The 24367-nt window shown below is 48.6% G+C and overlaps 1 protein-coding gene across 5 annotated transcripts in view; it reads left to right on the forward strand.

Moving 5' to 3' along the window:
- The window catches only part of USP21 (ubiquitin specific peptidase 21), a 409008-nt gene that overhangs the window by 354845 nt on the left and 29796 nt on the right, over positions 1 to 24367 (forward strand). For all 5 annotated transcript variants that reach the window (XM_069217823.1, XM_069217824.1, XM_069217825.1 and 2 more), the window contains one exon: positions 3694 to 3808. In XM_069217823.1, coding sequence (XP_069073924.1) covers positions 3694 to 3808 — 115 coding nt within the window. The remainder of the gene's footprint in view (positions 1 to 3693; positions 3809 to 24367) is intronic.

Below are 24367 nucleotides of genomic sequence, written 5' to 3' on the forward strand. Positions count from 1 at the left end.
AACATGGCTGACTTCTTCTCAGACTCTCTCCTTCTGAGCCATTCTGGGCAGGGTTCCCCAGCCTTGGTCCTGGATTTGGATGAGGTAGGCCCTGAGGCTGATAGGACTGATGATATTCTTGTGCTTGTGCATACACGGGCTCGTTGATTGCCAGGGCAGGCAAGCTCAGCTGGTGATACCAAGTGGATCACAAATGGTAGTTACTACTAGAGGTGGCACAAGGTCTCTTCTGTTAATGGAGAGGTCTTTGGCTCGATCTGTTTTCCGCCACCACGAACAACACGCAATGTCAGTATTTCTGCTAGTTGGAGTTTCCAGGGCATCTCTTGCTCGGAGATGCGTTCCACCTCGAATTGAACTCAGGACTTGTATGTGCCTTTCTATTGATACAGGCTCATCCTAGTGATTAGTTCTTCGGATTGGGCATGGAGAGTATAGTATCCAGAATTCCTGTGCTTGAACATATGTCCTCCAATCAGGCTGCCCCTCTGGTAGGATATGCTGTTGCTGCAACAGGGCAGAGGTCAGCACCCGGGCCTTTGCACTCTCCAACTTCATGCTTGGAGATTGAGCAGCAACAGTTGAACACCTTCAGCCTTCTTCCAGAGGTGGTTGATGTCATTTTGGCAGTCAGATGTCCCTCTATGTAAACTGTATACGCCTGTTATTGGGGCAAGTTTGTGGCTTGGTGTAACACATGCCCGGTTTACCAACTCCAGGCCAAGTTATCTAGTGTTCTGTTTGATCTTTCTCTTGCTCTGCCAGGCCTTGCTTGGTGCACAGTTAAGGATTATCTTTCAGCCTTCTTATGGTTTCTAGATCAACCCTCTTTGTGTAAGCCACTAGATATGATGTGGTATTTAAAAGGGCTGCACCAGGTACCCCACTGCCCTTTGTCATGCCCCAGTGTGACCTTAATCTGGTCCTGATTTATCTGATTTGCACTCTGTTTGAGACACTGCTCATCTGTCCCTTTCAGCTCTATAGGATAAAGACGGTGTTATTCGTTGCCATCACCTCAGCACTGCAAGTGAGTGAACTTCTAGCTTTTTTGTGTCAATCCACACACACCACCTTTTTCCCAGACCAACTTGTTCTGCAGACTCTGACATCCTTCCTGCCCAAAGTTGTTACGTCAGTCCATGTTAGTCAAACCATCACCATGCAGGCTTTCTCTACTCCGCTTTACCCCTCTAAAGAGGAGGAGAGACTCCATTGCTTAGACCCCAAGAGTGCTGAGCTTCTACATAGATCGAACCAAAGACCACCAGGTGGGTGATAATCACCTTGTCAGAGTCTCTGAAGCTAAAAATGCAAGGCAATGCAGAAGACAACCACCTTCAGCTGGATCACGCTCTGCATAAACATCAGATGTGGATTGGCCAAAAGCAGCTTCCGGAAGGAATGTGTGTTCATTCTACCAGGGACAAAGCTGCTAGCCCCTTCCCTTAAATTTGCCAGGTAGCTACATGGGCATCCTTCCATACGTTCACAAAGCATTTTTGTCTGGACACTTGTCCCAAAGAACATTGGTTTCCATTACTAAAACACAACTTAGTTTTGTTTATTAACGTAAAGACATTTTTACCTCCTTGGTGTAAAGGACTTGGGTAACACCACACACAATTAAAAGGTTTCTAAAGAATGTCATGAATATCACATACCATATACGCTCATCCATATTATCAAGGTCCTTTAACAGATACATGCTGGTCCAATCTCAACATCATCACCACGAAGTATGATCCTGTATGAGTAATTTCCAACTTGGAACATGTATTTATATGGCGAGTCATAGATATACACCATCTTGCACCCGCATATGTTGAGGGAAAAAGGGTTATGGTGGACACCTCGTAAAAAAGTAAAATAACCACCAATCTGAATCAGTCACTAAATCCTAACAAGACAAAAAAAACTGTTTAGTTAATCCGATTACATACCACACTTCCAACATACAAAAAAACAGTTTACAAATAACAACGCAAGTCATGACAAAAGTTCACTACTCCAGTAACCCGGGAGCCATTCAGCGTCTTTTGCAAACTCCCGCCGCTGCCAGCTCAAAAAGCCAACATTCTATTGAATATAATCCTACACACCCACATTCGGAAAGGGCACCTCATATAAGTGCTCAACCAGTCGCACAGCCTACCAACAAACATATGCTTCAGCAAATCAATACTCATTTCCAGGGTAGGGATAGATGTATTAAGGTAGCACCTGCTTGTCACTATTATAATCATATTGTTAAAAGACAAGCACGATATAAACATTGCCCAAAATCCCAAATTATACGTCATAATCCATATGCGGTGTCCAGACCAGCACATCGAGTTCCAGTACGAAAGGGGAATGCTGCCATAGTCAGACCCTTTATATTTTCCTCGTCTAATGGTATCTATGCACCACTCAGGGGAATCAAAAAATATATGTCACGTTCCACGCCTTGCTTAGATGACTACAGTAAATAATCCAAGTGCCATTTTAACCTGTATCAAAACATAAAATGTTGTATTGATAGTCTGCAATGTCAGCAGTCTATCAAATCAATGTCTGTTGACTTACCCTATATTAATATAGGGATAGGCAAGTTCATTTTGGTAAAAAGGCACTGTACATTTTTTTTTAATTGCCCACGCAGTTCAAGATCTGTACTAAGTAACACAGTCTCTACATGGCGCACCACATTGATAAATCACACACAAGAAGTGGTAAATTACTCGAAGTCCCAAATTCCCCTTACCAAAGTCTGGGTCCTATATCAGGAGTGACAGTTCGTGTTCTAATATGAAAACGGAATCACACTATTGCTAAACCTTTTTCTACTCTCCTCCCAAACGTGCGGTGTCATCTTTCAATGGCCAAGATAAGCATCAATTTACCCTGTATCGAAATAAGCAACATACTATTAACATAATTTAACTCATCATAATAAATCGAACCAGCATGTTTCATATACTTAACCAAATTAAGGTTTATACCAAATTATGCATTTGAGAGATGAGATACCATGTTTAATCATGCCAAACAGTATTAGTACTAATTAATGTTAGACACTCTAAACCAGTACTATTCGTGAATCAGAGTTGGAAGCTTTATCAACAGGTAGACAACGATGGTAGATTAGTACAGGAAGGCTCACTAAGTATACAACTTTCCATTTCTGGAGCAAGATGGTGACCTCTAATTACAGATCTCCCTTTGCCCTTACTTACTTTAGGCTTGCCCCCTATTGTGGCAGTGGTCCACTTGCGTTCCTTTTTTTTTTTTTTTTTACCGGTGTTTACATTTTGTTAAGGTCTATATTTTAGTGTGGTAAATTGGTAAACAGCTTGGCATTACAGTCTACACCTACATTGCAATGCTCTCCTTTCATGAACTTGCAGAGCGAACAGATCCATGTGACCGATTGACCTAGCTATGACGATAGTGTTCTGAATCGTGGATTTTGTCGTGCTCCCTGAGGCAATCAGTTTTGTATGTGATGTTAATGTTGCTCTATGTACAGTGTAAATGGAATGCCCATGTGTGTTAGCGGCATAAAATGAAGATTCGGTTACTTTAGCAATCTATGTTGAAGAATATTTGAAGCTGTTAAGCTTCTAAATATGCCATATATTCCTGTTGCTGAAGAACTAATATATTGTTTCTGGAAGGCCTGGTTCAAGTTTGTTTTGTTTGTGGTTACAGGTAACCCGGTGTACAATCTTTATGCTCTGTGCAACCACTCAGGCAGCGTGCACTATGGACATTACACTGCCTACTGTAAGGATCCTTCTGGCTGGCATATCTACAATGATTCACGGTAAGGCCTGCTATTTTTGTTGGCACTTTCTCTTACGGTTCAAATCTCTTAATTGAATTTCAGTACAGAGAAACTATAGTGTAAACGTGAGCTCCTATGGCTTACCATCCATAGTACAAATATGAATAAACATACCAATCACCAAAGTCCCTCTTTGGAACCACAGTGCAAGAGAATATAATGAATAATGTGGTCTTGCATTTCGTGACCAGTTATCCTAATTGGTACTCTCATGGTTGGGATATACAGAAGTCTGTTAACTGGAGAAGGCGGAGATATCTGAGGCAAGTGAGTTCACGAAATTCAATGGATAGTAAGGCAATAAAGGGATGCCAAAAGTCAAGATATGAAGTGCCCTTCACTGAGAGAGTAAGGATCAACTTTTCCATCCCTAGTATGTACCAGCAGCGGTGGAGACACCCCTGTTAGGAAGGAATCTTTTCAGCACCCTAATGTGCCAGGATATTCTGTGGTGCCGCCCCCAAGGGCAGTTCGATCTGTTGCCCACTACGGAATTTGAGCAGAAAGGTGAGAGCATTGGGCAATCACAGAGTTGTGTAAGCAGGAAATTGAGGAATCTGGGTGTTAAGGTGGGCGGTCTATATCGTCTAATAATTGTGACCAGCAGGAGGTGAGTTTCCGGCTTTCCTGTAGTAGGTGCAGTAAGGGGCCAGGGGAACCGCAGGCACACCAGCACTGTGGTTTTCGCGTTGGATTACTCTGATGTACGGGGGCTGGCGTGAGGTACCAATAAAATCTTGGTAGCAGTTTCAGTACTGGCTGTCTTACGGGCTGTGTGCCACACACAATAGTATATTTCTCCCCATCCTTCTGGGTCATTGAGCGTCTGAGCTCTAATTCCTAACGCTGCTGGCTTGTCGATTTTACCTTGTAGGAAGCTGGCCTGGTGTGTGGTGAGAACCTATGGTGTTATCCCCTCATATCAGGTCCAGGTATCCCCTATTACTGAGGTGTAGTCAGTGTCTAGGAAGCCAGGGCTCTCTAGAGGTAGCTGTGGATGAGCAGTCTAGACTTAGCTAGGAGACCTGCAAAGCTTATGCAATACCACTGTAGTAGCACCACACTTACATACATGAAAGAACCACACAGTGTTACAAACATAAAGGTACTTTATTATGATAACACAAATACCAAAATATTGTATAGGTAGTCCCCAACTGGAAGTAAGTAAGCACACAATCATGTACACATCAGGAGTCAGTGACAAGCATAAAAGGCAATAGGAAACGGTGAAAACAATAGTAAGTACTGAAGGCCTTAGGGGAGGACCAAACCATTTACTAAGTAAGTGGAATACGAAAGTCGGTCCCCCATTCAAGGAAGTGTAATCAGTGGAGGGGAGCTGGAGGAACTTGGAACCCCAAAAGGAAAGTACCAGAGTGCCCCCTGCGTCCAGGATAAAAAAAAGCAAGTACCTAGTTCTCCCCACACCTACGCAAAGGACTAAAGAAGAGGATTTTGCAAGACCCAGACAACTGCAAGAAACCAAAGGTGCATCCTGGTAGAGAAAGACGTTTAAATGAAGGGGACCAGTTCCAGTTCGCATTGCAGTGTCGGGTTGTGGCAGGAGCCACTACGCACCCGTCTGTGGATGCAGAACGAGGTCGACAGTGGATGAAGACGGTCAGCACTGCAGCACTGGAGCAGTGCAGCAGAAGAGTTCCTGAAGTGATGTAGTTGATGTCCCATGTCGGAAGGAGAGTTGCAGTCGATCAGAGGTGTGGAAAACCACCAACAAGTCTTGGCAAAGGCAAGAGTCATGGATGAAGAAATGCAGGGCTGCCGGGAACCAGCAAGGTCCAGGGGGGCTCAACCCATGAAGGGGAGACCCTCAGCAGTGAGGAGAGTTGCAGGAAGAGGCGGCAGCCCCCACAGGCAGCAAGCACAGGAGTCGCTGTGAAGCCCACGCAGCACACCTAGAAAGAAGTCCCACATTGCTGGAGAAGCACGCAGAGGGCTGTGCATCGCAGGGAAGAGTGCTGGTGCTACACGGAACCTGAAGATCCCTTAGAGGAGATGCCAACAAGCCTTAGTAGCTGCAAGAGATGCGGTGCACAGAGTACTGTCCTGCATGGAGAGGCAAGGGCTTACCATCTTCCAAGTTGGACTGCTGGTAGAGAAGACCAAGAGAACCACTCCAGACCATCCATCCATGATGCAGGATCCACGCAGCTTTAAAGGAGAGGAGATCCCCGCAGCTGGTCGTTGTAGTTGGTGCCTGCGGATGCAGGCAAGTATCTCCTTCACTCCATGGGAGATTCCTTCTTGCTTCTTGTGCAGACTGAAGACTCATCACCCTCAGAGGATGCACAGCCGGGGAAATGTTGCAGTTGCTGGATGGAGCCAGAGAAACAATGTTGCAGAGCAGTCTTGTCGCTGTAGTTGCAGATTGTCAGTTCCTGGAGGGTCCAGTTGCAGTTCCAGTGGCCAGAAGGTGAACGATGTAGAGCAGTGGTTCCCAACCTTTTCACATCTGTGGACCCCCACTTTATCATTATTGGAACCCGGGGACCCCCACTGAATCATTATTGGAATCCGGGGACCCCCTACTAAGCCATTACTGAAAGCTGGGGACCTAATCTGTTAATTTTAGTGTATTTTCTGAGCAGTCGCGGAGCCTCTAAGGAGGCTTTGCGGACCCCCAGGGGTCCCCGGACCACAGGTTAGGAACCACTGATGTAGAGGAGTCCAGCTGGAATATTGCACATCAAATCTGAGGATCCTTGCAAGAGGGAGACCCTAAATAGCCCAGGAAGGGGAATTGGTCACCTAGCAGGGTGACCACCTATCAGGAGGGGACTGTGATGTCACCTGCTTGTTCTGGCCACTCAGATGTTCCCAGTGGCATCTGCCCACCTTGGATTCAAGATGGCAGAATCAAGTGGCCACCTGGAGGAGCTCTGGGCACCACTCCTGGGGTGGTGATAGGCAGGGGAGTGGTCCATTGTCCAGTTTCATGCCAGAGCAGGGACTGGGGTCCCTGGACTGGTGCAGACTGGTATATACAAGGAGGGCACCAAATGTGCCCTTCAAAGCATACCAGTGGCTTGGAGAGGCTGTCCCTCCCCACGCATGTAACGCTTGTTTTCAAAGGGAGAGGGTGTTGCCACCCTCTCCCAAAGGAAATCCTTTGTTCTACCTTCCTGGCCTTGAGCTGGTCAAGCAGCAGGAAGGCAGAAACCTGTCTGTAGGATGGCAGCAGCGGGGGCTGCCTGGTAAAAGCCTGCAAACTGGTAGGAGCAAATCTGGGGGTCCTCTAAGGAGCCCCCAGAGTGCATGGAATCATACAACCAATACTGACAACAGTATTGGGGTATGATCTGACATATTTGATACCAAAGATGCCCAGGTTCGTAGTTACCATTATGTAGCTGGACACAGGATACCTGTGTTCAGTACACAGTGTAGGAAGTTGGCTCTGTATATACTATCTCAAAGTGAAAGATGGTGTGCACAGATTCCAAGGGTTCCCCTAAGAGGTTGATAGTGGCAAAAATTAAATAATACTAATGCTCTATTTTGTGGTAGTGTTGTCGAGCAGTAGGCTTATCAGAGGGTACTGTTAAGCATTTGTTGTACACACACAGGCAATAAATTAAAACACACACTCAAAGACTTGACTCCAGGCCAATAGGTTTTTATACAGAAAAATATTTACATTTTCTTAATTTATTTTAGAACCACAAGATTCAGACTTTAAGTAAGTACATAAATTGTAAGGTACTTCACACAGGTAAGTATGGAACTTTGATTTAAAACAGTAGTATACACAGTTTTGGCAAAAATGACAATAAGCAATTTTAAAAGTGAACACTGCAAAAATCAACAGTTCCTGGGGGAGGTAAGTAATAGTTAGTTTCTCAGGTAAGTAAAGCACTTACAAGTTCAGTCTCCTGGGCATAGGCAGTCCACCGTTGGAGGTTCAAGGCAACCCCAAACCCACAGCACCAGCAACACAGGGCTGTCAGGTGCAGAGGTCAAAGGAGGGCCCAAATAACATAGGCGCCTATGGAGAACAGGGGTGCTCTGGTTCCAGTCTGCTGGCAGGTAAGTACCTGCGTCCTCGGGGAGCAGACCAGGGGGGTTTTGTAGAGCCCTGGTGGGGGGGGCACACAAGCACCCAAAATACACCCTCAGCTGCACAGGGGTGGTCGGATGCTATGTGTAAAGTAGGTGTCGTGTTTTGCGTTGAGAGCAATGGAGGGACCTGGGGGTCACTCTGGCAATGCAGGCAGGGCACATGGGGGCTTCTCGGGCCAGTCACCGACTGGGCTAGGATGAGGGCCACCTGCTGGTCACTCCTGCACTGGTGGGTGGTTCCTCTCTGTCTTGGGCTGCGGGCAGTGCTTGGTCCAGGCGTCAGGTTCCTTTTTTACCAGGCAGTCGAGGTCAGGGGGAGCCTCTGGATCCTCTCTGCAGGCGTCGCTGTGGGGGTGCAGGGAGGTCAACACAGGGTGCCCACGTCATTGGAGTCACCTCTGGGTCCTCTCTGTGGTGTTGGTTCTCCGGGACTCGAGCCGGGGGTGTCGGGTGCAGATTGTGAAGACTCATGCTTCTGGAGGGTCCCCAGGGTGGCATAATACATGCTGCAGCTCTTAGAGACCTTCCCTGGCCACAGTGCCCTTGGTACCAGGGTACCATTTACAAGGTACTTAACTGTGTGCCAGGGCTATGCAATTGTGGAGACAAAGGTACAGTTTAGGGAAAGAACACTGGTGCTGGGGCCTGGTTAGCAGGGTCCCAGCACACTTTCAATTATAACTAGCATCAACACAAGGCAAAAAGTTAGGGGGTAACCATGCCATGAGAGGCATTTTCCTACACAACTCCCCCCTCCCCCACAACAAAAGAGGATGAGACTAACCTTTTCCAAGAGAGTCTTCATTTTCTAAGTGGAAGCACCTGGAAATGCCATCTGCATTGGCATGGGCAGTCCCAGGTCTATGTTCCACTACAAATTCCATTCCCTGTAGGGATATGGATCACCTCAACAGTTTAGGGTTCTCTCCTTTCATTTGCATAAGCCACCTGAGAGGTCTATGATCAGTTTGAACTGTGAAGTGAGTACCAAACAGTTATGGTCTCAAATTCTTCAGGGACCAAACCACAGCAAAGGCCTCCCTCTCTATGGCACTCCAACGCTGCTCCCTGGGGAGTAACCTCCTGCTAATAAAAGCAACTTGCTGGTCAAGGCCATCCTCATTGGTTTGGGATAGAACTGCTCCTATCTCATTCTCAGAGGCACCAGTCTGCACAATTAACTGCTTTGAATAATCTGGAGCTTTCAAAACTGGTGCTGAGCACATAGCTTCTTTCAGGGTGTCAAAAACCTTTTGACAGTTCAAGGTCAGTTAACTTTTCTGGGCATTTTCTTAGAGGTAAGTTCTGTGAGGGGTGTCACTATGGATCCATATCCCTTCACAAACCTCCTGTAGTATCCAGTCAAGCCAAGGAATGCTCTGACTTGAGTCTGGGTTTTTGGAGCTTCCCAGTCCAGAATAGTCTAATTCTAGGGTTGGAGTGGCTCAACTTGGCCTCCACCTACAAGGTGTCCCAAGTAAACCACTGTGTCCTGCCCTATCTGACATTTAGATGCCTTGATAGAGGCCTACTGCTTGCAGGGCCTGCAAAACCGTCTTCAGGTGGACCAGGTGATCCTGTCAGTTAGAGCCAAAGACAGCAGTATTATCTAGATATGCTGCACTAAAGGACTCCAGGCCAGCAATGACTTGATTCACTAACCTTTGGAAGGTGGCAGGGGCATTCTTTAAGCCAAAGGACATAACAGTAAACTGATAATGCCCATCAGGGTTAGAGAATGCTGTCTTTTCTTCGCTACAGGTGCCATTTTGATTTGCCAGTACCCTGCTGTCAAGTCAAAGGTACTTAAGAATTTGGCTGCAATTAATGTGTCTATTAACTTATTTGACCTTGGTATGGGGTGAGCATCTGTCTTGGTGACAGAGTTGAGAGCCCTCTGTAGTCCACACAAAACCTAATCTCTCTCTTTCCATCTTTGGTGTGAGGTTTGGGGACCAAGACCACTGGGCTAGCCCAGGGACTGTCAGAGTGCTCTATCACTCCCAATTCCAGCACATGGTGGACTTCCACTTTGATGCTTTCTTTGACCTGGGCAGACTGTCTGAATATTTTATTCTTGACAGGTAAACTGTCTCCTGTGTCCACATCATGGGTACACAGGTGTGTCTGACCAGGGGTCAAAGAAAACTGCTCATCAAACTGCTGGAGGACTTTCCTGCAGTCCGCTTGCTGTTGGCCAGAGAGGGTGTCTTAGAAGATACCTCCATCTACTGAGCCATCTTTAGGGTCAGTGGAGGGGTGGTCAGGGAGAGATTCACTCTTTGCTTCTTGACCCTCAACAATAACCATCAGCCTGTTTACATCTGCCCTGTCATGATAGAGCTTAAGGCAGTTAATATTGATCACCCTCTTGGGTGTCCTGCTAGTGCCCAGGTCCACTAAGTAAGTGACCTGGCTCTTTTTCTCTAGCACTGAGTAGGGGCCACTCCATCTGTCTTGAAGTGCCCTGGGAGCCACAGGCTCCAGTACCCAGACTTTCTGTCCTGGCTGAAACTCGACCATAGCAGCCTTTTGGTCATACCACAACTTCTGGAGTTGTTGACTGGCCTCAAGGTTTTTGCTTGCCTTTTCCATGTACTCTGCCATCCTTGAGCGGAGGCCTAGTACATAGTCCACTACATCTTGATTAGGCTCATGGAGAGGACTCTCCCCACCTTCTTTTACAAGTGCCAGTGGTCCCCTTACAGGATGGCCAAACAGAAGCTCAAAGAGGGAAAACCCTACTCCCTTCTGTGGCACCTCTCTGTAGGCGAAAAGCAGGCATGGCAAGAGGACATCCCATCATCTCCTTTTGAGTTTTTCCAGGGAGCCCCATGACCATGCCCTTCAATGTCTTGTTAAACCTTTCTACAAGACCATTGGTTTGTGGATGGTATGGTGTGGTGAACTTGTAAGTCACCCCACACTCATTCCACATATGCTTTAGGTAGTTGGTACCTCTGTAAGAAACCACCTCCTTAGGAAATCCCACTCTGGTAAAAATACCTATGAGTGCTTTGGCTACTGCAGGAGCAGCAGTGGACCTAAGGGGAATCGCCTCAGGGTACCTGGTAGCATGATCCACTACTACCAGTATATGTTGGTTCCCTGATGCTGTGGGAGGTTCAAGTGGACCCACTATGTCCACTCCCACTCTTTCAAAGGGGACCCCCACCACTGGAAGTGGAATGAGGGGGGCCTTTGGATGGCCACCTGTCTTACCACTTGCTTGACAGATAACACAGGAGGTGCAAAACTCCTTAACCTTCTGGGACACATTGGGCCAGTAGAAATGGTTGACTATTCTTTCCCAAGTCTTGGTTTGTCCCAAATGCCCAGCAAGGGGAATGTCATGGGCTAAGTTCAGAATGAACTATCTAAACTCCTGAGGCACCACCACTCTTCTAGTGGCACCAGGTTTGGGATCTCTTGCCTCAGTGTAAAGGAGTTCATCTTCCCAATAGACCCTTTGGGTTCCACTGACATGACCTTTTTCTTTCACAGCTGCTTGCTGTCTTAGGCCTTCAAGATTGGGACAGCTCTTTTGTCCCTTACACAGCTGTTCCCTTTAGGGTCCCCCTGGGCCCAAGAGCTCTACCTGATAAGGCACCAGCCCCATGGACTCAGTTCCCACAGGGAATAGAACATCTTCCTGAGAAGAGAGGTTCTGTTTCTTTTGCTGAGAAGAAGCTGGTCCCCCAGTCTTCTTTCCTTTCCTCTTGGAAGGTTGGGCCATTATTCCAGATTCCAACACTTCTTTTTCACCCTGTGCTCTTCATTGTGCTCTAGTCTTGACACACACCAGTTCAGGGATGCCCAGCATGGCTGCATGGGTCTTGAGCTCTACCTCAGCCCATGCTGTGGACTCCAGATCATTCACTAGCAGCCATTGTACTGGAATTGCAGAGGAGACTACCACCTGTTTCAGGCCAGTGACCCCTCCCCGTTCTAAAGTTACCATTGCCCTGGGATGGACTTTAGTTTGATTGTCAGCATTTGTGACTGGATATGTCTGTCCAGCCAGGTACTGTCCTGAGGAAACCAGTTTGTCTGCCACCATATTGACACTGGCACCTGTATCCCTCAGGGCTTGTACCCTATTCCCACATATCAAGAGCTGCTGCCTGTATTTTTGCATGTTAGGCGGCCAGGCAGCAAGTATGGCTAAATTCACCCCACCTACTGAGACTAAAGTATCTTCAGTGTGGACCCTGATTTGCTCTGGGCACACTGTTGATCCCACCTGGAGACTGGCTATTCCAGTACTAACTAGAGTAGTAGTTGTTGTAGGACATTTCTTTGGACAGGCCTTGTCTCCAGTTTGGTGTCCATGCTGTCTACAGTTGTGACACCAGGCCTTTTTGGGATCAAAGTTTTTACCCTTATTTGTGGACTGTGAAGAGGCTCGGGTCCCACCCTTCTGAGCAGGTTTTTGGGGCCCTGTAGAAGACTCTGTTTTTGTCCTTGGATGGCTCACCACCCTTCCCCTGAGGAGGCTTTGTGACCCCTTTCTTTTGGTCACCCCCTGTGGAAGCCTTTGTCACCCTTGTCTTGACCCAGTGGTCTGCATTCTTTCCAAATTCTCGGGGAGAAATTGGACCTAGGTCTAACAGATGTTGATGCAGTTTGTCATTGAAGCAATTACTTAACAGATGTTCTTTCATAAATATATTATACAGCACATCATAATCACATACACCAATGCCAGTTATCTAACCATCTAGTGTTTTGACTGAGAAGTCAACAAAATCAACCCAGGTCTGGCTTGAGGATTTGTGAGCCCCCTGAACCTAATCTAGTACTCCTCAGTTGGGAATCCAAAGCCCTCAATCAGGGTAGCCTTCATGAGGTCATAAGATTCTGCATCTTTACCAGAGAGTGTGAGGAGTCTATCCCTACACTTTCCAGTGTGCACAGAATCCAAGGGTTCCCCTCGGAGGTTGATAGTGGCAAAATTAGATAATACTAATGCTCTATTTTGTGGTAGTGTGGACGAGCAGTAGGCTTATCAGAGGGTAGTGTTAAGCATTTGTTGTACACACACAGGCAATAAATGAGAACACACACTCAAAGGCTCAACTCCATGCCAATAGTTTTTTATATAGAAGAATATTCTTTTCTTAATTTATTTTAGAACCACAAGATTCAGAATTTAAGTAAGTACATAAATTGTGAGGTACTTCACAAAGGTAAGTATGGAACTTTGAATTAAAACAGTAGTATACACAGTTTTGGCAAAATGGCAATAAGCTATTTTAAAAGTGGACACTGCAAAAATCAACAGTTTCTGGGGGAGGTAAGTAATGGTTAGTTTCTCAGGTGAGTAAAGCACTTACAAGTTCAGTCTCCTGGGCACAGGCAGCCCATCATTGGGCGTTCAAGGCAACCCCAAACCCACAGCACCAGCAATACAGAGCCGGTCAGGTGCAGAGGTCAAAGGAGGGCCCAAATAATATATGCATCTGTGGAGAACAGGGGTGCTCTGGTTCCAGTCTGCTGGCAGGTAAGTACCTGCGTCCTCTGGGAGCAGACCCAGGGGAGTTTTGTAGAGCACTGGGGGACACACGTAGGTGTTGAGTTTTGAGTTGAAAGCAATGGAGGGACCCGAGGGTCACTCTGGTGATGCAGGCAGGGCACAGGGAAGCTACTCGGGCCGGCTACCAACTGGGCTAGGATGAGGGCCGCCTGCTGGTCACTCCTGCACTGGTGGGTGGTTCCTCTCTGTCCTGGGGCTGCAGGTGCAGTGCTTGGTCCAGGCTTTGGCCAGGCAGTAGCGGTCAGCTGGAGCCTCTGGATCCTCTCTGCAGGCGTCCCTGTAGGGGTGCAGGGAGGTCGACACAGGGTGCCCACATCGTTGGAGTCACCTGGGGATCCTCTCTGCGGTGTTGGTTCTCCTGAACTCGAGCCAGGGGCAGAGTGTGAAGACTCACGCTTCTGGAGTGAGACGAGAGACTCTTTAAAGTTGGTTTCTTGTAGCTGTTTTTGGACAGATCCGCTGTCCTCAGGAGTTTCTTGGTCCTTTAGGTACAGATCAATCCTCTCAGTCCTCAGAGGTCACTGGTCCTGCTGGATGCATCGCTGTGCAGGTTCTTTGAGTCTGGAGACAGGCCGGTAAGGCTCGGACCAAGTCAGTTGTTGTCTCTGTCGTCTCTGCGGAGCTTTCAGGTCAGCAGTCCTTCTTCTTTCTTCAGGTTGCAGGAATCTGATTTCCTGGGTTCAGGGTCGCTCCTAAATACTCAATTTAGTGGTGTGTTTAGGTATGGGGTCTCCTCCCTGAGGGGGATGGGCACATCCCTAATCCTACTGGGGGAATCCTCCAAAACAAGATGGAGGATTTCTTAAGGCAAGGGTTACCTCAGCTCAGGACAACTTAGGGGCTGTCCTGACTGGTGGGTGACTTCTCCTTGCTTTTCTCATTATCTCCTCCGGACCTGCCACCAAAAGTAGGGGCTGTGTCCGGAGGGGCGGGCATCTCCACTAGCTCGAGTGCCCTGGGGTGCTGTAACACCAGGCTAGAGCCTTTGAGGCTCACCGCCAGGTGTTACCGTTCCTGCAGGGGGAGATGAGAAGCACCTCCACCCAGTGCAGGCTTTGTTCCTGGCTACAGAGTGACAAAGGCACTCACCCCATGTGGCCAGATACCCGTCTGGATGTGGCAGGCTGGCAGGAACTGGTCAGCCTAACCCTAGCTTTTAGAATGGTATACAGGGGCATCTCTAAGATGCCCGCTGTGTATATTTTTCAATAAATCCCACACTGGCATCAGTGTGGATTTATTGTGCTGAGAAGTTTGATGCCAAACTTCCCAGAATTCAGTGTAGCCATTATGAAACTATGGAGTTCATGTTTGACAAACTCCCAGACCATATACTCTTTATGGCTACCCTGCACTTGCAATGTCTAAGATTTGGCTTAGACACTGTAGGGGCATAGTGCTCATGCACCTATGCCCTCACCTGTGGTATAGTGCACCCTGCCTTAGGGCTGTAAGGCCTGCTAGAAGGGTAACTTACCTATGCCACAGGCAGTGGGTTGAGGGCATGGCAGTCTGAGGAGAGTGCCATGTCGACTTAGTCATTTTCTTCCCACCAGCACACACAAGCTGTGAGACAGTGTGCATGTGCTGAGTGAGGTGTCCCCAGGGTGGCATAATACATGCTGCAGCCCTTAGAGACCTTCCCTGGCCACAGGGCCCTTGGTACCAGGGGTACCATTTACAAGGGACTTGACTGTGTGCCAGGGCTGTGCCAGTTGTGGAGAGAAAGGTACATTTTAGGGAAAGAACACTGGTGCTGGGGCCTGGTTAACAGGATCCCAGCACACTTTCAATCATATCTAGCATCAACAAAAGGCAAAATGTTAGGGGGTAACCATCCCATGAGGCATTTTCCTACAACTGGTAAATGGCTTCCTCACACCTATGAAGTCCAGGAAAATGGAGCTGGAGTTCGTAGGGGCACCTCTGCTCATCTATGGGTGCCCTCACACACAGGTACTTGCACCTTGCCCCCTGGGCTAGCAGGGCCTGCAATAGGGGTGACTTAAAATGACCTTGTGCAGTGACCTGTAGTGAAAGGGCGCATGCACCTTTTCACGCAGGCTGCAATGACCGGCCCGCATACACATTTTGTATGGGCTCCCATGGGTGGCATAATACATGCTGCAGCCCATGGGAAACTCCTGCTGTCCCAATGCCCGGGGTACCTAGGTGCCATATTCTAGGGACTTATAGGGGGGCACCAGTATGCCAATTGTGGGGTGTACTAAGTCTGGAACAACCAAATTTAGAGGGAGAGAGGACAGTCACTGGGGTCCTGGTTAGTCAAAACATACTGCCATCAGGCAAAAAGTGGGGGAAACCATGCCAAAAAGAGGGTACTTTCCTACAGACCTGTGGGGGAGGGCAGGCATTAGAGGCTGTAGAGTTTAGTGATAAGGCATTTATTAGATGTCTTAATGAACAGCCACTTTTCAAAAGTGGTGCGAGAGCGTTGTGCCCAGGGCAGACTGTAGGATGCATTACCCTGTGCCTGATTTGGAGGTAGTGCAGTCGCTCAGTTTCATGTATTGCATAGTCTGATCAGAGTTGTTCAAAGGGGAGGGGCCTCTCCCCATCAAATAAATGGCTGATGGACCAGCATCCAGCTCGTTGCCAGTGGTGGAATGCTGTTAGATCGAGTTCCGGAGTGAAATCCATATTGCCAACTATCTGTGTCAACGGGGAGGGGATAGAGGTCAGGCCTCCTCGTGCCCTCACTTGATCCCATACCTCTATAGAGGCTTTAGTGATGGAAGAGAGACAGAGACTTCCCAGTTGGGGATTCTAATGCAGAAAGGGGATTTCCCAGAGATGCTGCCCCGCTACCACTCTATCCATGAACAGCAAGTGTTTTTCTGATTCCTCCCGAGACCATTCGAGTAGGAACCAAAGTTGTGGCACCTGTAAATGTTTCGGAGTGCCCAGGCCACCTTCATTTGGAGGTCTGAAATTCCGCTCCTTCCACATGCGGAAACAGCCATTGACCCTCACAAAGCGATTGGAGTCACGCTGCGGGGCCTGGATGGCATCATTGGGGGGGTTCAACTGGCAAAGCCTGAAAAAGGAATAGGATCTCAGGCAGGATTGACATTTTCACAGCGGCCACTTGGCCAAGCCAAAAGGGTGATATGCCTTCCATCTGGCTAATTATGTTTTATTCTGTTGGTTTAAAGTCTTAAAATTGAGGGGTGCAGTCGTCTTGGCTGTAGGGGCCAATTGTATACCCAGGTAGGGGATGAAAGTAGATGCCCATTGTTTCTAATAACTGCAGAATGGGGACAGTTGTGTGACCGGTGTGAGGGAAAGATTGAGGGCTTCGGATTTGTACACATTCACTCGGAATCCCGCCGCATGTTCGAAGGCCTCCAGATCATTCAAAAAAGCCGGGAGGGAGGTGGAGGGCTGTTCCAGAGCCATCAGGACATCATCAGCATACAAACTAATGGTGTGGTCTTCCCCGCCAAAAGAAATCCCTTTAATTCCTGGGTTGTTGTGAATTCTTTGCGCCAGGGTGTCCATGTACATCGCAAAAAGCAAGGGTAAGAGGGTGCACCTCTGACGCGTGCCTCTACAAATAGGGGACAGAGCTGACGTCTGCCAATTCACCCTAACAGTTTCAACCATGTGGCCATAGTTGCTAAGAACCCATAAAAGGAAGCGATCGCCGAATCCAAAGTGTTTAAGCGTAGCTTCTGTGTACAACCAATAGACCCGATCTAATGCTTTCTTGGCGTCCACAGTCGGGAGCATTCGATCTGGGTTTGAGCGTTGGGCCTTGTCAGTTTCATATTATCACTGCATTGGCAATGGGGAACAAAGTTTGCGTGGTTCGGGGCAATGAGGTTGTGCAGAAGGGGCCTATGCAAGCTGCCAGAATGCCAGTGTATAGCTTGATATCGATGTTTAAAAGGGATATCGGCCAGTGAGAGGTGCAATGGTGCTTATCTTTGCCTGGTTTCCAAATGACAACAATTGAAGCTTCAAACAGAGGGCGGGATCGAGGCTGGGTTCTTGATATAGTTAATCAGTTGATTTAGAAGGGGAGCCAAGGTCATGCAGAAGGTTTTGTAAAAGAGTGCATGGAATCCATCAGGGCCAGGCGATTGAAGTAGCTTCTGCCTGGCAATGATACAGACCACCTCCTTTATACGAATTGGGTGAACCAGGTCGGATACCTGTGCTATTGTTAGTTTTGGGGTGTGGGCGTGCTGGAGATAAAGATCTGGGCTGTCTTCAGGTACATCATGTTCTGCCTATAGTTCCTTGTAGAAATTGCGAAAGGCAGGGGCTATTTGGGCATTGGCAGTATGTTCCGAGCCGTCCATGTTTAGTATAGCATGAATACCCGTGGTCTCTCTGTGCCCGTAATCTATTGGCCAGGAGGTGCCCACATCGATCTCCACCAACATAGGAGTACAGACAAAGTACAAAAGCAGTATTCCTCTCTGTTGAGGTCAATGCCTTGCCAGTTGTTTCTGAGTAGCCTCTAGTTAATGTCAGACTCGGGGAGCCCTGGTGCATTTGTGGATATGTTCAAGTTCCAGGACATGACAGGACAATTATTCTCTTTTGTCCCTGCACAATTTGTTGCCTGCTGTGGAAATCATGATTAGTTCGCCTCTAACTACCACTTTCAAGGTGTATCCCATAGTGTGGATATAGAGACATCTGGGGTGTTGTTTAAGGAAATCTTGAGTGTTTTATTAATTTGCTTAATAACCGCAGGTCAGTGCACAAGAGTTTCTTGCATCCGCCAGATTCTGGGTGGAGGCTGCAACAGCGGAAAGGTCAGGATGAGGGCACCGCAGCCTGGTCTGACATTGAGCGAGGTTCTCACTCTGAGGCCATGGCCATAGATTGAATGCCTGAAGTACCTAGAAAGTAATCTATGCGGGTGTATGTTTTATGTACATGGGAAGCAAATGTGGAGTTGCAGGTATGCGGGTGTGGAGTATGCCGATGTCGTTCTCCCCACCTCAAAAAAAATCAATTTCTTCTAGCCAGAACGCACTATCCTGAGAGAGAGCCCGTGGTATGACCCTGGCGCTGGGCATACCTGTCTAGATCATTATTAAGAAACAGATTTAGGTCACCCACCAGGAGCCCAGACGATCTGGTGTAGCCATGACCTCAGCCACTGCGGCCGTCAAAAGTGTTCCTGTCCCTCGTTAGGGGTGTTTACAGTCCCTAATGTAAAAGTGTAATTGCCAAGGGACACTGAGTGAGCCATAAATATACCTCTAATTTCATCCTGTTTAGGGCCTATCTTGCCTCGAAAGGAACTGGATACCAGAATGGCTATTACTGCGGTTTGGGGGAGCTGGAGGGGAAGAATTGATGTGGAAAGGCCCTGGAACGCATTCTGTGCCAATCGGTGGCCAGTAAATGTTTCTTGGAGTAAGCAGATGTCTGCCATAGAGTGTTTGAGATAGGAAAGTATGGCCTGGCGCTTAACAGGGTTGTTGAGACCCTTCACATTAAAGGTAAGATTCCGTAGGTTGTGTTGCATACAACTGGGATAAGGAGCTCTTTTGGCATCGCCATGATGGGTCATCATATGAATTCTGTAGTGTGATGAGTGGAAAAGTAAAAGAAGGACTTGTTGAGGTGGTAAAGTGAGACCGACAACTGTAGGTTCCCCCCCAACATAAACCAAGAAGAAGTGAAAATAATATTAATACCCAATAAAACATTGTCCACTAGAGTCCGTGTCCTGGATCAAGGATCCAACTGGAAAAGAGTGTTTGGGAGTATGTGGTTGTCCGGAGAGCCTGTCCCCCCACACCCCAACCCAATCCACCTGCCTAAAATGGTAGAACTGGAGCATCACAGCCCGGCTCGTGTCGCATCTGCACCCGCTGAGTTTCTGGAGAGAGTCTCTAGTATCGCCTTGCTATTCTTTAGCCATTGTCTCCGGATCAGGACAGAGCCCCGCAGATGATGCAGCCCGATGCCCCTTCATTGTTGATGTCTGCGGGCCCTGTGCTCGCGCTGGATAGTCTAGGATGCTTCAGCAGGGGTATTATCAATACCCAGTAGCTGACAGACCTCTCTGAAGGATCGAAGTTGGTGGAGTTTGCCATGCAGGCGGAAGCCCAACAGGAAGGGGTGCCCCCATGAGTATGATATGCCCTCATTTCTAAGGTGGGCAGTGACAGGGTAAAATTCTCTGAGTTTCTGGAGTGTAGAAGCAGCTAAGTCTTGATATAGCATCGGCCTAGAGCCTTTGAACTGTATTGGGTGTTGGTCTTGAGCTGCATGGAATACGCATTGCTTTAGTGAGAAATTGTGGGCACACACCAATACGTCCGCTAGGGGCACAGTGTCTGGTCTCTTAGGACCTACTCTGTGGGCTCTGTGAAGCCTGATGTCCATCTCTAATGAAACCTCCAGAATCGAACAGAAGAGTTCCTTCAGCCCCAGTAGATACGCCTTTGGTATGTATATTGTTGGGCCTCAATTGGTTTTCTAAATCTTTGCCATGGGCTTGCAGGTCAAGCCGCTGGCTTCTAAGTCGAAGGACCTCTTGCTGCAGTTGCTCAGTCTCCTCATCGCGGCTCGATTTGTGGTCTTCCAGTTAGGAGACTATCTCCCAACCTGTCTAAGTCTCAGCAGACCTCCTTAATATCATTTGAAAGATCCTTCTTGAGGGTATAGAGACATCCCGAAGTGAAGCAAAAAGGGCCTAAAAAAATGGCAGGGTTTCCTGTGCGTCTGCCTCATCTCTAGTTAAATGTACTACCAGTGGTCTGCGATACCTGGGTTTAGTGAGCATATCTTTCAGTGTGCAGTCTCTCTTTCCCCCGCCCAGTGGCCATAGCTCCTGTTTTTATAGAGGCACCTGTCGCTGAAGTGGAGGGAGAGTTCCACCAGCAATCTCAGTCACAAAGGGCACACTGTGACAATGGGGCACGGTATGGCCAGTTGGGGGTCCAGTGGCATATTAGCTATGTTGTAAAGCCACCCGCTTGTGGGGTCTGCCAGTTGCAAGGCCGTTGAGAATCATCACTGCGCCTTTGTGAGAAATTGTCCTGGAGTGACTCGAGCGCCTGTTGGTGGGAGCGCCATGAATCAGGAGTAGTCTCTGATGCATCTTGTGCCTCTTCTGTTTCTGAGCAGGGTATTCTCACGGGCAATCAAGGTGCCAAGGCCAGGGGGGCATTACTAACTGTGACCAGGAGTGGTTGTAGGAGTCTGGCCTGGTTTGTAGTGAGTACCAAGGGGTACTTACACTCTGCACCAGGTCCAAGTATCCCTTATTAGTGTAGAAGAGGTGTCTAGCAGCTTTGGCTGATAGAAAAGGGTAGCTTAGCAGAGCAGCTTAGGCTGAACTAGGAGACATGCAAAGCTCCCACTATACCACTGGTGTCATATGCACAATATCATAAGAAAACACAATACACAGATATACTAAAAATAAAGGTACTTTATTTTTATGACAATATGCCAAAAGTATCTCAGTGAGTACCCTCCGTATGAGGATAGCAAATATACACAAGATATATGTACACAATACCAAAATTATGCAGTAATAGCAATAGAAAGCAATGCAAGCAATGTACATTCACAATAGATTGCAATGAGAGCACAAAGGTATAGGGGCAACACAAACCATATACTCTAGAAGTGGAATGCGAACCACAAATGGACCCCAAACCTATGTGAGCTTGTAGAGGGTCGCTGGGACTGTAAGAAAACAGTGAGGGTTAGAAAAATAGCCCACCCCAAGACCCTGAAAAGTAGGTGTAAAGTGCACCTAAGTTCCCCAGAGAGCACAGAAGTCGTGATAGGGGAATTCTGCAAGGAAGACCAACACCAGCAATGCAACAATGATGGATTTCCGGACGAGAGTACCTGTGGAACAAGGGGACCAAGTCCAAGAGTCACACTCAAGTCGGGAGTGGTCAGATGCCCAGGAAATGACAGCTGAGGTTGCAAAGAAGCTGCCACCGGATGGTAGAAGCTGTGGATTCTGCAAGAACGAAGAGGACTAGGAACTTCCTCTTTCGAGGATGGATGTCCCACGTCGTGAAGAAGCTTGCAGAGGGGTTCCCACTCAGAAAGACCGCAAACAAGCCTTGCTAGCTGCAAGGGTCGCGGTTAGGGTTTTTGGATGCTGCTTTGGCCCAGGAGGGACCAGGATGTCGCCAATTGCGTGAGGAGACAGAGGGGGCGTCCAGCAAGACAAGGAGCCCACTCAGAAGCAAGCAGCACCCGCAGAAGTGCCGGAACAGGCACTACGAAGAAGAGTGAACCGGAGCTCACCCGAAGTCACAAAAGAAGGTCCCACGACGCCGGAGGACAACTCAGGAGGTCGTGCACTGCAGGTTAGAGTGTCGGGGACCCAGGCTTGGCTGTGCACAAAGGAAATCCTGGAAGAGTGCACAGGAGCCGGAGCAGCTGCAAATCACGCGGTACCCAGCAATGCAGTCTTGCGTGGGGAGGCAAGGACTTACCTCCACCAAACTTGGACTGAAGAGTCACTGGACTGTGGGAGTCACTTGGACAGAGTTGCTGAGTTCCCGGGACCACGCTCGTCATGCTGAGAGGGGACCCAGAGGACCAGTGATGCAGTCTTTTGGTGCCTGCAGTTGCAGGGGGAAGATTCCGTCGACCCGCGGGAGATTTCTTCAGAGCTTCTAGTGCAGAGCGGAGGCAGACTACCCCCACAGCATGCACCACCAGGAAAACAGTTGAGAAGGCGGCCGGATCAGCGATACAAGGTTGCAGTAGTAGTCTTTGCTACTTTGTTGCAGTTTTGCAGGCGTCCAGAGCAGTCAGCCGTCGATTCCTTGGCAGAAGGTGAAGAGAGAGATGCAGAGGAACTCTGATCAGCTCTTGCATTCGTTATCTAAAGAATTCCCCAAAGCAGAGACCCTAAATAGCCAGAAAAGGAGGTTTGGCTACTTAGGAAGGAGGATAGGCTAGCAACACAGGTAAGAGCCTATCAGAAGTAGTCTCTGACGTCACCTGCTGGCACTGGCCACTCAGAGCAGTCCAGTGTGCCTGCAGCACCTCTGTTTCCAAGATGGCAGAGGTCTGGAGCACACTGGAGGAGCTCTGAGCACATCCCAGGGGAGGTGCAGGTCAGGGGAGTGGTCACTCCCCTTTCCTTTGTCCAGTTTCGTGCCAGAGCAGGGCTGGGGGATCCCTGAACCGGTGTAGACTGGCTTATGCAGAGATGGGCACCATCTGTGCCCATCAAAGCATTTCCAGAGGCTGGGGGAGGCTACTCCTCCCCAGCCCTGACACCTATTTCCAAAGGGAGAGGGTGTAACATCCTCTCTCTGAGGAAGTCCTTTGTTCTTGCTTCCTGGGCCAAGCCTGGCTGGACCCCAGGAGGGCAGAAACCTGTCTAAGGGGTTGGCAGCAGCAGCTGCAGTGAAACCCCGGGAAAGGCAGTTTGGCAGTACCCGGGTCTGTGCTAGAGACTCGGGGGATCAATCCATGATCTTAGACATGTTACATGGCCATGTTCGGAGTTACCATTGTGACGCTATACATAGGTAGTGATCTATGTATAGTGCACGCGTGTAATGGTGTCCCCGCACTCTCAAAGTCCGGGGAATTTGCCCTGAACAATGTGGGGGCACCTTGGCTAGTGCCAGGGTGCCCACACACTAAGTAACTTAGCACCCAACCTTTACCAGGTAAAGGTGAGACATATAGGTGACTTATAAGTTACTTAAGTGCAGTGGTAAATGGCTGTGAAATAACGTGGACGTTATTTCACTCAGGCTGCAATGGCAGGCCTGTGTAAGAATTGTCAGAGCTCCCTATGGGTGGCAAAATAAATGCTGCAGCCCATAGGGATCTCCTGGAACCCCAATACCCTGGGTACCTCAGTACCATATACTAAGGCATTATAAGGGTGTTCCAGTATGCCAATGTGAATTGGTGAAATTGGTCACTAGCCTGTTAGTGACAATTTGGAAAGCAAAGAGAGAGCATAACCACTGAGGTTCTGGTTAGCAGAGCCTCAGTGAGACAGTTAGTCATCACACAGGGAACACATACAGGGCACACTTATGAGCACTGGGGCCCTGGCTGGCAGGGTCCCAGTGACACATACAACTAAAACAACATATATACAGTGAAATATGGGGTAACATGCCAGGCAAGATGGTACTTTCCTACAGTGGTAGAAACTTGACTAGGTGTGGTGGTTAGGGCCCAAACCCTGCACTTTAGTCTGGTTGCTGTCACATTGCAGCGTGGTGGCAATGGATGGTAACCATTTGCTCCTGATTCCTTCCTTCAGGGCTCTTGGGAGCTTAGTGATATGTGGGAGGGCAGGCAGCGAGTTCAGGACCCTGTGTCACATTCTGGAGGACTGCCGACAGGGCAGGGCCCAGACCCGGCAGGTGCAGTTCCGCAACACTGTAGAGCACGGGAGGCCCAGTGATCCGCAGTAAAGTAGGGCAGTGGCAACAGCCAGCCGCCCCTCCCCCCGGGGCTGCAGTCCAAGGGCAGCCTCCCTCTGCCCCCAGCCCCAGGGAGGACCAACACTGGGCTAGGCTAGGCTGTCGTCGGTTTCTGGTAATCGTGGGGGACCTCGGGTGGGGGTCACCGGCAACGGCCGCTGCAGGGCTCAAGTTTGCTGCAGAAGGAGGTAGGTTCCACAGCTGTTCGGTGGTGGGTCACTCTGCTCACTATCTCAAGGCCCTCTGGGTAGGTACCAGCAGTTTGCTTCTCTCCACCCCAAACACGACTGAATCGCTAGGCAAAGCGATTTCATCGACAGAGGCCTTGAGTCGCCACACCTGGCTGAGGATGTCTGTCTTTTCAGGGGATGTCCAAGCTACCTTGATGGACATGCCCTTTGACACCTGTCCCTTTTGAGACTAGGTAGACTTGGCTCTCCATCAATTCAAGGATTCTTGGGCTACAGCCAAGTCCATGGGCTCCGCGGCGGTTCC

Source organism: Pleurodeles waltl, chromosome 12 (genome assembly GCF_031143425.1).
Source record: "Pleurodeles waltl isolate 20211129_DDA chromosome 12, aPleWal1.hap1.20221129, whole genome shotgun sequence".
Taxonomy (NCBI): domain Eukaryota; kingdom Metazoa; phylum Chordata; class Amphibia; order Caudata; family Salamandridae; genus Pleurodeles; species Pleurodeles waltl.